This window comes from Solea solea, chromosome 20 (genome assembly GCF_958295425.1).
Source record: "Solea solea chromosome 20, fSolSol10.1, whole genome shotgun sequence".
Lineage (NCBI taxonomy): Eukaryota > Metazoa > Chordata > Actinopteri > Pleuronectiformes > Soleidae > Solea > Solea solea.
The window spans coordinates 11,097,544-11,109,696 of NC_081153.1; the positions used below are offsets into that span (position 1 = coordinate 11,097,544).

Sequence of the window (12,153 nt, forward strand, 5' to 3'; positions counted from 1 at the left end):
GCGTGTGTATGCGTGTGTGATGGACCACTTGGTCCTGCTCATTGAAAGGGTGATCTGGTCCCGTGAGTCACAGCCAAATCCCAGCACTCTTTTCCTGTTCCCCCCTTTCTCTCTCTCTCTCTCTCCCCCCCTGATTTCACACATGAAACACAATCCCCACCCTCTATCTGGGCTAATGAGGATTCTCAAATGCCGCTGTGGAGTTGCTGTGTGATTGTCCAAGTCACAACAGCATGCAGATACTGTAGAAGGCGAATATGTACCGGCACGATGACATAGACAGACGTGAAGTCTGGAGTATGGGTCTAGCATGGTTCCTGGAATTGCAGTTTTATATTCTAGACGGGTGCGATCATTTGCTCACAAACCCAGAATTGAGTTATTATTAAAAACGAAAACATCTCAAGCTGATGAATGGCTCTTTCACTTACTGAAAGCAAGTTTGGAAAAGTGGAAACACAGGGCAGAAACACACTGAATTAAAACACAAGTGCATCCGTCCTTGCACTGACTGGCCCTTACGGCCGTGAAGTAAATGCATCATGACTGCATAAACCCCCACCGACTGCACGTACACTGGGGCCGTGGACACTGCTTAGCTGCTTAACTCCTGACTCCTGTGTGCTGCACTCTGATTGCTTGGCATGCGACGACGAATAAGAGTGAATATCATCAAGTATGTAATTTTCTTAAAAGGCCACATTTGAGAATATTAAACACATTGCACTTGCCAAAGGTATCTGCAATTACTTAAGCTAATGGCTGGATTTGACGACCGGCGAGAGTTACATGGCATCATAGTAGGCAGCAGAAAATAACAGTGCCTTTGTTTGCATACAGTCATAATTGAACCTCCTGCTCAACTGTGCTGTTTTCCAGAAAGACGTTTAGCTAATTTGACTTTTTATTGTCCTTATATGACAGTAATGGACATTTTGGACACATACATCCATCTTCTACCGCTTTATCCTCCACATGAGGGTCATGGGGGGGGCACAGGTACCAATCTCAGCTGACCTAGGGCGAAAAGGACTGGGCCACATAGAGACAAACAACCATCCACTCTCACACTCACACCTACGGTCAATTTAGAGTGTCCAATTTGCCTAATCCCCAAATCTGCATGTGTTTGAACTGTGGGAGGAAACTGGAGAACCCACACACACACACACACAGGAGATTATTATAAAGAATTATAAAGAATGCATGTGTTGTGTTGTCAACATCCTGTCTCTGTACAAAGTTAAATAATATGTGATCAATGCATAGTTTAAAATAAAGAAAGAAAATGTTATTCTCCGATAACCACAGATCCAACGAATATGAGTCACTCATGGCGATAAAAACCACGCCACGATCCCACAGATTCAGTAACTTGACCTGACTCTGCAGTTACCATCAGCCCTTTGGAGCTTTATAGCCTCTTTTAATTCACTGTTTGGATGTTAGGGCCCACACCTTTAATGGTTTGCTTCACTCTCACCACCATTCCGGCCTCATTTGAATCACATTGCTGGGTCTTGTCAGTAGAAATTACACTCCGAGGATATAATGATGATATGTCATTGGGGGTGCTTACAGCTAATTTCTCTTGACCCCATGTGGCAAAACAAAAAAACAGCTATTTCGGGTTTAGGGAGTGAAATCCGACAAACATAAAAATCCCTCTAACAAAGTCAGGTCAGATTGTGCAAGTCACCTAAATTAAATTAAATTAAATTAGAGGACATAATCAGTGTGTCTACTGGAAAAATGATGGATGAGCCAACACATGCACACGTTTCCTTGTGAATGGATGATGAATGATTGAGAACAATGGAGTTGACTCTGTATTCTATGTGAAGGCAGCTATAGCCTATGTCTTAAGAACCAGTAACAGCTGACACAATCAAGAAAATTACCAATTGCATGTCCTGAAGTACAATATTCATTAAGTAGAGAAGAAGCTCCAGACGGGCTGTAAAGACGCCACAAACTCCAGCTCTAACCCTTTAAGCCCGTGTGCTTCACAAGCACCTGGAGAAAGAGGCTTTGAGGAGATCCATCATCCATCATGGTGACACATTCACTGCTATGCTGAAATAGCACCTCCCAAACCCAACCCCTCCATTATTTTTTTTTTTTTTTTAAGTTCTGCCCAAACCCGAACTCATAGGAGACCAGACGCTAATTTTCAACCACAAAATCCCAGCTGGAGGCCAACATCAATACCTCCAATCCAGCTTGATTCATCCATAATTTGAGTGTGAAATTAAAGGATATATCACAGAAAATACTTTTATATTTATCTGTTTTTAAAAACAGTGGTAGAGTGGTATATGGATGGCTGAAAAAGTAGAAATGGCCACATTAAAATATACAGATGTTTTGTATTCTATTTGTTAAGAAGTAAACGTGACTTCTAATGATGATACTTCAGGTGACAGATATAAAATCAGACCTTTCATTCCTTTAATTTTAAATTGAATGATTGAGGACAATGGTTATTTACAAGAAAGACATTGTCTTTCCAACTGTGGAACATGTCAAAACCTTTAATGACCCTCATAATATTTTATAATGTATATGGAAGCTACACCTGTTACTATTTGCTATGCAGAGTTCAAACACCCTGACATTTCTGAACACGGATGCAAAAAAAAAGAAAAGGCAATTTTTCCAAATTGAATGATATTTTTCCCCTTTGCTGTATTTTATAATGTGAAGCACATTTTTCATAATATGGCCATCTTTCTTTGTACAATGAGAAAGGCACAGGTCACTTTCAGGCCAGTGATAAAGTTAAATTGGGGGGAAAGTGAATTATTCTGTTTCAGGAAAGGTGGGAACATAGGAAGAGCACAAAGACAACCCTCTGAATACGTAGAATACATTCAAGACATGCTTTAATAAAGTAATAAGCATGGTCATCAATTTTCTTTCTTCTTTTTGTTTGTTTGTTTGTTGTTTTTTTTTAGGGGGTGTAGAGAACAGTTTGGAGATCAATACAGTGAAAATGCTCAAATGGGAAGTGGAACAAAATGAGTGAAAATGAAAAAGGGAAAGGTATGATGGTATGTTTCTTTTGCCTCAGACACATTCTATGTTGGCCTTTTGTAAAAAAATATCTGTCATTCAGTCATACAACCCTGAGTGTGCGCGCCCGTGTCGTAAAACTGTTTTTTAAAGATCACAAGCATGGAAAATACAATTATAGCCCGAAGGATTTTTGATCCACAATACCCTTGTGCACGCTAATGCTTCATTTATGCATCAAATGGCTTTAAGATAAAGCAGGTTGATTCAGTGGTGAAGCGGAACCTTCATTTGCAACTTCTCGTCATGTGTTGCCTGGCTCGACTAAATCAGATTGGTGAAATATATACCTGAGCTCACTAAACAAGAACATAAATAGGAAAGTTAGTGTATTATTCAGCTGCATCGCCCCAGTACCCAATTTATATGGAAATTAGACCATTTTAAACAGTGTTTTACGTTGATATGTGAATGGAATTTGTTCAGAGTTATAAAATAATGCATTTACAGATTTGATGGACCAAGCCTCTGTGGGTCAAGGTGTACAGTCTTATAAAGTTTATTTCTCCTCTCACTAAGGATGAAGGACAGACACAGTTGTGCACTATATATCCTTAATACTGACACAGAGAAGGAGTGTTTCCAAAGGCCACCGCTCAATACCCAGTGAGTATTATCTTTAAGACATTAATTTAGTTGAAAATATAAGATCTGTTTGTCTTAACCTTTTGTTTTCCCACACTGCACACATTTTTGTGGGCAGAAATATCGCCGTGATACCATCTCAATTAATTATTTGCCAATTGTGGTCTCTCTTAATTAATTATGTACAATTATCCTCTTTAGAAAACAAAATACTGTCTTAGTACAACGATCTAAACATTGATATTATGTCAGAGAAAAACCACCGGGATGACAAGAAGCCATAATGCTCCGTGTCAGGCGAGACAACACACGCACATAAACACACAGACACACAAACACATAAAAACCGAGGGAAAAGTGATGGTTTGTTCGTCTAATCACTGGGAGCAATTTGTGGTTGAACGTCTCGACCGATGCAAATTTAAAATGTGAAGGCGGGGCTATAGGGATTTTTTTTGCCACATTACAAGAACTTCGTCAAACAAAATGCTAATTCATACTCATTCCCATACACTGCTTTCATGTGAATATTAGGAATTGGTTCTTCGAGATAAACAGCTGGAGGCACACTTTTTCCAGTTGGGGCAATTAAAACCGCTGCCAGAAAAGGAGAATACAACATTATTATGTCACAAAAGAGCACTAATCAAACCTCAGACTGTGGCAGACTCATTGTTTCCCCCCCTCTTTTATCATCACCTCAGTGACGCAGAAGCTTCAAAGAGCATTTAAGTCCAAATGCAAGCAAGTGCAGAGGCTCGGTTTTTGGTAATTCAGTTAGAGTAAAGCAGGAAAGTAGCAACAAGACTCTGGCTGTACCTCTGACAGCCTGACAGTATTTACATTAGATATTTTAAGGTAATTAGGACACGGGGGAATTATTTGTAAAGGAACCGCTCTCCGCTCACAAAGGCTGGTGCACAAATCTGTCGTCTCATAGTGGTTTGTTCCCAGCGACTAACCAACAAGTATGCAAACGTCAACATCTTCAAGGTCAGATCCAGCTTTTGTAGCAGCTGGCGCAAACACAGTACATCATTTTAAAGCTGTGTATGATATCAGTTTGCAGAGCTGTTTGCCTGGTGTGCCAAGGAAAAGTGCACCAGTCCAAAACATGAAGCACTCTGTCTCCCTCTATCTTCGCATGACCCTCCTTGTTCCCATGTCTGAGTACATTAGATAATAACTCCCCCTCAGCCCACTGATCCAGAATCCAAAGAATGATAACCTCCCCATCAGCAAAGTAAAAGCCTCTCTCTCTCTCTCTCTCTTGAGAGCTCCGTATTTGTGGTAGTGAGTTGTTGAAGGCAGGCCAGGACATCTAACAATAATAACTGAGCTCTAATTAGTGCTGTTCACTATGCAAACATGCCTATGAGCCACCTAAAGGAACTTATGTAATTCTTTGTTCTTCCACACAAACAAAGTCTCTCTGTATATCAGCGGATTTTCTGTTTCCTTCTTCTCATTATGCCACATAGAGGGGAATTCGCTGGAATCAATTGAAATCATTAACGAAGCTTTAAAATAAGCTGTTTGGACAAAGCACTGAACGATCCAGCTTAGAAACACACATAGATTATACAGAAGCACACGTGCATGTGTCTTATGTTTGTGAAGAATTAGTGTATTGCATTTCAAGTCTGATCTTGTCCTCATTTAGACACACACACACACACACACACACACACCATTGCAGCATGTAGTGTGGAATACTAGGACCCACACATCTTGGCCACATGGATAAATCTCAAATATAGATCAAAAGCCAGAATTTCTGTTGGGCATTTCCAAATCTTTTGATGAGACGGCTGTTTGAACAACATTTTTACATCATTCTAATGAAAAGTTCTCTGCCAAAAAGAGGTATACTACCATTCAGACGTGGTCTTTAAGTGCAAGATAAACTAGCATTTGCTCGGTTTGGCACTCACCGCTCTAGACAATTGCTAATATTTGACTAAATGGATTTGTAATACTAACAGGATAGGCTCTAACATGCCTTGTATATTTGTGTGTTAGCATGTTTTCATATTCTCTGTGCAGAGCTCTGTGCTCATGTGTGATCCATTTAAAATGGCGGTGGCGGTGGCAGCAGCAGCAGCATTAAACCATCATCTCATTATTTGGCAGAAACATAGCCCTACCTTGGCGGACATCTCTGGGTGCTATGGCGATTGCATCATTGGAATGCAGCTCAGTAACACAGCAATCATCGGGAGCCAGCGAGCCATTGCTGAAACTATGGGGTGTCTCTGGGAGCAGCGGAACAGGTGGTGCCATGATGTTGTGGTTTGGACAGATACATCCCGTCTGGGTCATTCCGCAGCCATCCGCATCAGAAACCTCCTGCTCTCCGTTGTGTCCTGTGCGTAAACACTCCTCGAACCACCGGCAGAGCACGCCGCAGGTAAATTGACTCGAGTTCTCATTATTAATGAGCAACACCTCCACGAGTCTCAGCTCCAGTAATTCCTTGGTTACCTGAGGCTCATCAGCAGCTGGGTGTCTCGTGAGACATAGTTGGACGAAGTTCTTATCAAACTGTAGGAAGGAGTAAGGTCCATCTGAGTTAGATTGGCTGGTGCAGAGATCAATGATGTCCTGATCCCTGGCGGCAGCTGACTGTAAATGAAGGGGACAGCTTTGATTTGCCAGATGGTGGTCAAGAGATAGAAGCATGGGGGAGTGTGTCTGGCAGATGATCGGGTGGCGGGTGAAGCGGAGGTAAAGAGAGTATTTGGTGGGATCAGGGTTTTCCAGGGACCAGGAACAGCCTGGTGCCCTGGAGGGAAATAGCTCCCTTAGGGAGAAAGACCCATAAAGGACCCCAGCTACAAGGCTGGAGCATGGTGTGGAGACGGGTGAGGGGGCCCCCTCTGCCCCAGTGCTGGGGATGCCACTGGCAGCCCCATAGGCAGCCTCAGCCAGGGCAGAGAGAGGAGCTAGAGCGAGGGCAGACGCGGCAGCCAGAGCCCCAGCCACAGCCAGGAAAGAGGACAGTACAGACAGACACACCCTACCAGCAGTGTTCATCCTATGACATTGGTCCTGCAGGAGGAGAGAGAGAGAGAGAACAGGGAAAAAGGAGGTTAGAGAGGCAATTAGACGGTTCATGGAATATCTTCAAATGCAACCAGACAAAAAAAAAGAAGAAGTTGCATAACCAGCACATGTTGTAAAGCACAATATTCATACAAGTCAAGAACAAACAATCTGCTTTGCTGTCTCAGGATTCTCACGTAACCAACTTTACGGCAGTTCTTTTTCAGCCTCTCTCTCACACACACACACACATACACACACAGACTGCCAAAAACACAAACCACAACAACCTGCTGGTCTGGATTAAAAAGGTTGAATGTTTGGCTGTTGCACCATCCATTGTGTGGCCTGCTCGGTGCTTTCCTGCTGATATGACAAACACACACACACACACACACACACACACACCATCTCCTGCTGAGCAGCTCCCCCAAGGCTCTGGCAAACTATTACCATCACCAACACAGCGAGGGTCTGCCAGCATCCTGATTTCTGACTCGTACAACACAACACACACGCAATGTTTTAGTATTTCGCCTGAAAACATTGTATATTTTAGCGTGCCTTGTGTTTGTGCCCCCCTCACCTTTCCAGGACTTTCCAATAAGCACTGCACAAGTGAAGTATGGGAAACATCCACGCTACTAAACCAGTTACATTTCAGCACGATACCTTCTGTCCTCACTGATCACTGATCCAATGTTCATAAAAAAAAATAAAAAAAAAAAGAATTACACCTGTACCAGCAGCACAACAAATTAAAATGTCTGCGGAGACTTATCGTCATGAAAGCCACAAATAAGCTGTCCAATCCGTCAGTCACCAGCACCTTTATGAGAACCATGCAACATCTGGATAATTGAGTGTTATTATTACACGGGGCATGATATGGTGATTAAAAAAAACAAGGACACAGGGGCCGTCACTAGGTCATAAACAGCCCTCATGGTCATATACTGATTGCATTTCCACTACGAGGTGACAGTGCGCGCGTTTCCATAGGTAAAATACTGAGTGGGTGCATGTGGGTATCAGTGTGGCCTTGTTGAAGTTGAATGTTTTATGCATTTAGTCATTTCTTATTGCCTGTGTCACTCTTTCCACACAGGCATATCTTGCATAACGGGCTCTGTCAGGCAATACTATCACGCCTAAATGAGGGAATAATGGTTTCACATTATTAAAGGTAACATGAACATGCATGGTTTCCCATTCCCAGTTCTAACTGGTTAGCCATGTATACCAGAGGTGCCTAAACTCTTTCCAATGAAGAAGAAAACACCTAATCCTGAACAAGGGCTGCTGGCCATAGAGAAATGTAAATAAATAAAATTACAAAACACTCCTATTTCATTTGCTTGTGAAGCGATTTTGAATGTGTAGCAAATTGTCGGATAATATTTTCCAATCACTCCAATCACAAAAAAAATTTCCTTGTTTCCCTAAATTTCTTTCCACCAATGTGCCACTGGTAACTACTGCCACTCGAACACAGTAATGCTTTGGAAGTGGACTCGTTCTCTCCGTGGTAGCTCCAACCAAGGTTGCCGCACACGTGACACAACTGTAAAAAGCTTTTGTACAAGGCACGTGTGTGCTTTTTCGAGTACTGCACTTTCCTAAGGCCTAGGTTAATGAGACACCGTGGTAGCCGGTACTTCAGAGGATTTATGTGAGTCTGTTAGGGCTCTTGAGCATTGGACACATAGTGCACAAGGCCTGGAGAAGGGGCTGGGAATTGTGCACACTTTACCATGTCAAGAAGCAGCCAAACGGGGCTCTTGGGCATTTAGCCGGGATCTGTTAATGAGCACTATGGGGATAAAGATGTTGGAGGGAGCAGGACATTAGAATTCATGCAATTATTATGAGGAATTATGAAAATATGTGCAAATGTTGTTTAGGTACCCAGAATAAAAATTAAAAGATAAATCTCCTTAAGGTGTTGGGTACTGAGCCGATGCTAACACAGAGAGATGTACCATGGTTAAAGGGTTGAAAGGACAATTTTTAAAAGGACAGAGACTGGGTTTTGAAGATATTAACTATTTTACACCAAGGTCATCAGAAGGTCTTTAGCCAAGTTCACGGTGTAGAGCAGAATACGTAGAAGAGTAGATGAAGAAAGTATACAAATGCTGAGGATCTTCTTTCCTTTTTTTATACATTTATTTATTCCACTTATCCAGGTCGGCGTTGCCAGGGCAGCAGTTTCAGAGGAGAAGCCCGGACACTTCCAAGAGCTCTTCTCGAAGGATCCCGAGGCGTTCCCAAGCCAGCCGAGAGATACGATCTCTCCAGTGAGTCCTAGGTCTGCTCTGACGTCTCCCCCCCCCCAAGATGGACATGTGGCCAGGATGGTTTGGGAGGCATCCTGGCCACATGCCCGAACCCCCTCAGCTGGCTCCTCTCAAGGCCGAGGGAAAGCTAATGTAGCATTTTGTGAAGTATGCTAAAGGATATAATTGTCAGCATTCTGGTAACAGAGAGTGTTGTAATGGAATAAAGTACAAATACTTTATTACTGTACTTAAGTACAACATTCACGTATATTCCCTTTACTTTGTTATCTATATTCATACATCTTTCATACATTCAGACTCAACATGGGCCACAAGTGTCTTGCCCAAGGACACATTTATAGCAGGGGCAGGAATTGAACTCACAGCCGTGCAGTTGAAAGACAACTTGTCATACCACTGAGCCAACATGGCTCAATCCTAACTCCTCGCTTTTTTTTTTTAATACTTTTACTTTTAAAACTCAAGTACAGTTTATATCAGAAAATTACTTTTGATACTTCAGTGTAGTAAATGTCATATACTTTAAGATGTTTACTTAAGTGATATTATAAAAAGTGACTTCAACTTCTACCAAAGTAATTTTCTGGTAAGATACTTGTACTTTTACTCAAGTATCCCTTTAAGATACTTTATACAAGAGTGCTAACAGATTTGGTCAAATATAGACGGATGGCATGCATAGGCAAGAACCGGAAGCAAATAAAAGTGAAGCCTAAAGTCAAATGTTTTTGGGACAATGAAGAATGAATATTCATAAACCCAAAGTCTGTGCATGAATAAGCCCTAAAGTGCAGTCTTCATGAGGCCATTCTGTCCCACTTCAATCTAAAACAGCACTTTACTGTGGGCACCTATAAATATTCATTCATTTTGATGTCTTCCTTCCTTTCCCCCTTCCACCTTGACAATAATGTCATCATCACAAAATAGTTCTTCAAAGCACTGAAGTGACAATAGGATTATCTGACTCTGTCATCACCACAAAACTCAACAGCAAAGCTGAGTATCGCTGGGTTTCTTTTAAAACCAACACTACTGCATCGGTACCAAGAAAAAGAAATATTTCACCACACTTCTTCTACACATTGGGTCCCTGTGCAAGCAAATGAGAACCGTCAGCAATTACTGTGTATTATCCTCCATGTGCTTGTGTCCCAAAGACCCACATTGGGAGCCTAAACAGCTTCAATTATAGCTGCACTGAAATGTCAGTGTATCATGTTGTGACACATCATCTGAATGACTGATTTAGCTGCTTTCACACAAACACAGCAAACCTGGGTTAAAGACAAAAAAAAAAAAGCAGTGGGCCACATCCGGCCAACTGTATTGCATTATAAAATGTCTTTTCTGCTCCTCCATTGACACACGTATCACGCACCACCTCGCCTGTTAAAGAAATTATTATTTACCCCGTAATATACAACACCTTTCAACATTTATAGTCTTTTGTGAATCCTTTAAAGCTGTCGCCCAGTGTTGAAATTTAGCCCTTTCTGAGGGCTATTCCATGGGTTAATCATTCAAACTTATTTTAAAGAAAAGGTTTTACTAATGCATCATAACATGACACGTGTTTTATTTCAATCTGGTCTGTAATTGAGTTTGACAGCCCTGTTGTCGACGGTCAGTGTGCACTTGTATCGCAGGCAGATATTCATACAGGATGGCTCGTTGAGATGAGACTTAGGTTGCCGCTGATGGTCTACCTAACTTTAATAGGAAAAATACACCACTTGAGTCTCAACAATAGCAATAACGTTTCACATTAAACAAACCATAACATTAACAACGCATGCTCGGAACGCTTTAGCGCCGTGTTAGAAATAGTCTGTGTCTGTACCCGCAGTTTGCTTCAGTTTCAGAAAGTATTAACGGCAAACGACATCAATGTAAAGTAAGTAAGCTTTAACGGGTCTTTTCATTCTGATATTTGAGTTGGAGCTGGACTCGTGCGTTACAAAGGGCTCCATAGACTAAAAAATGAGGCCCTGAAGTTTTTCAAATTAAAAAAACGGCGACAGCGGTGTGTTTTTTCAACGTCTTCATTTCTGGGGCTCAAAAATGCTGAGGTAGCGCGGGCTGCAGGTGTAACTGGAACAGAAGAACGAGAGTCGCATGGATGTAGCCTGAGATAAGAAACAGAATAATGACGCCTATTCTCAGGTCGCCCCTCTGCTTGTGTCCGTTTCTCCACCTCCACATCTCATCTCTCATTCTTATAGTGCAGAAATGTAAGGGCACAGTGGCAGAGAATGGTACTGCTTCATTTAATGACGCAGTGAAATCTCTCATATGCAACCCTAAGATGAGATCAGTATGTGGCCCTTGAGTGAGTCGCAGGCACATGCAATATTTGGAGGCTAACTCACTTAAATAAATGCATTACTGTATCCTGATACCGAGGATTTGGAGTTCCTCTCTTTCTGTAACAAATTATAAAATGTCCCTTATCCTTGCTTCTCCCTCTTTAGAAATGTCAGCCTCAGTGCGAGACGTTTATTCACACAAATCTGCTCCTATCCTACTCGGTTTGTCTTTTATGCATGCGGATGAGGTGAATTGGATATAGACCTAAATGAAGAAGCAGCAGCATTGTTGCACTGCTGACATTTCAATGGTCAGCATTCCTTTCATAAAGCTCACTCCACCACACCATCACATTTCCCTTGTCGGTAATTCACAAATATCAGGCAAGCTGAGAGGATCTCATGCTGTGACGCGACAGCACTACATCACAGCAAAGGGGCGTTTTTGTCTTCACGCTGCGGCGAACGCTCTGCATGCACGAGCACGGACACAAAGCGGATAAACACATACGAATGCATGCTGGGCGTATTCAAACCGAACATTCATGGCAGCCCTACGTGTGACATGTGTACAGCGGTGACGGAGTCGGGAATCATTCAGCCAAGTAAAGAGGAGCTAATTATGTAGGCTATGTTTAAATCAACGGATGCTATACAGTACACAGGCTTTAAAAAAGGAAAATGAGAGAGAGTGTTTGCAGAGCATCAGTAATAAAATTTGACTTTTAGAACAATACACTTTTTTTTAAAATCATTTTGTAGTAAAAAAAATTCAAAAACAGGATTTCTAATAAATTGATATCTCCATCTGCAAGACGAAATTTCATCGGTGCAAC

General features: G+C 41.9%; 1 protein-coding gene across 16 annotated transcripts in view; it reads right to left on the reverse strand.

The window, feature by feature from the left end:
* The window catches only part of adgrb2 (adhesion G protein-coupled receptor B2), a 174,610-nt gene that overhangs the window by 117,115 nt on the left and 45,342 nt on the right, over positions 1–12,153 (reverse strand). For all 16 annotated transcript variants that reach the window (XM_058620059.1, XM_058620066.1, XM_058620074.1 and 13 more), the window contains exon 2: positions 5,808–6,711. In XM_058620059.1, the coding sequence (XP_058476042.1) occupies positions 5,808–6,711 (904 nt within the window). The remainder of the gene's footprint in view (positions 1–5,807; positions 6,712–12,153) is intronic.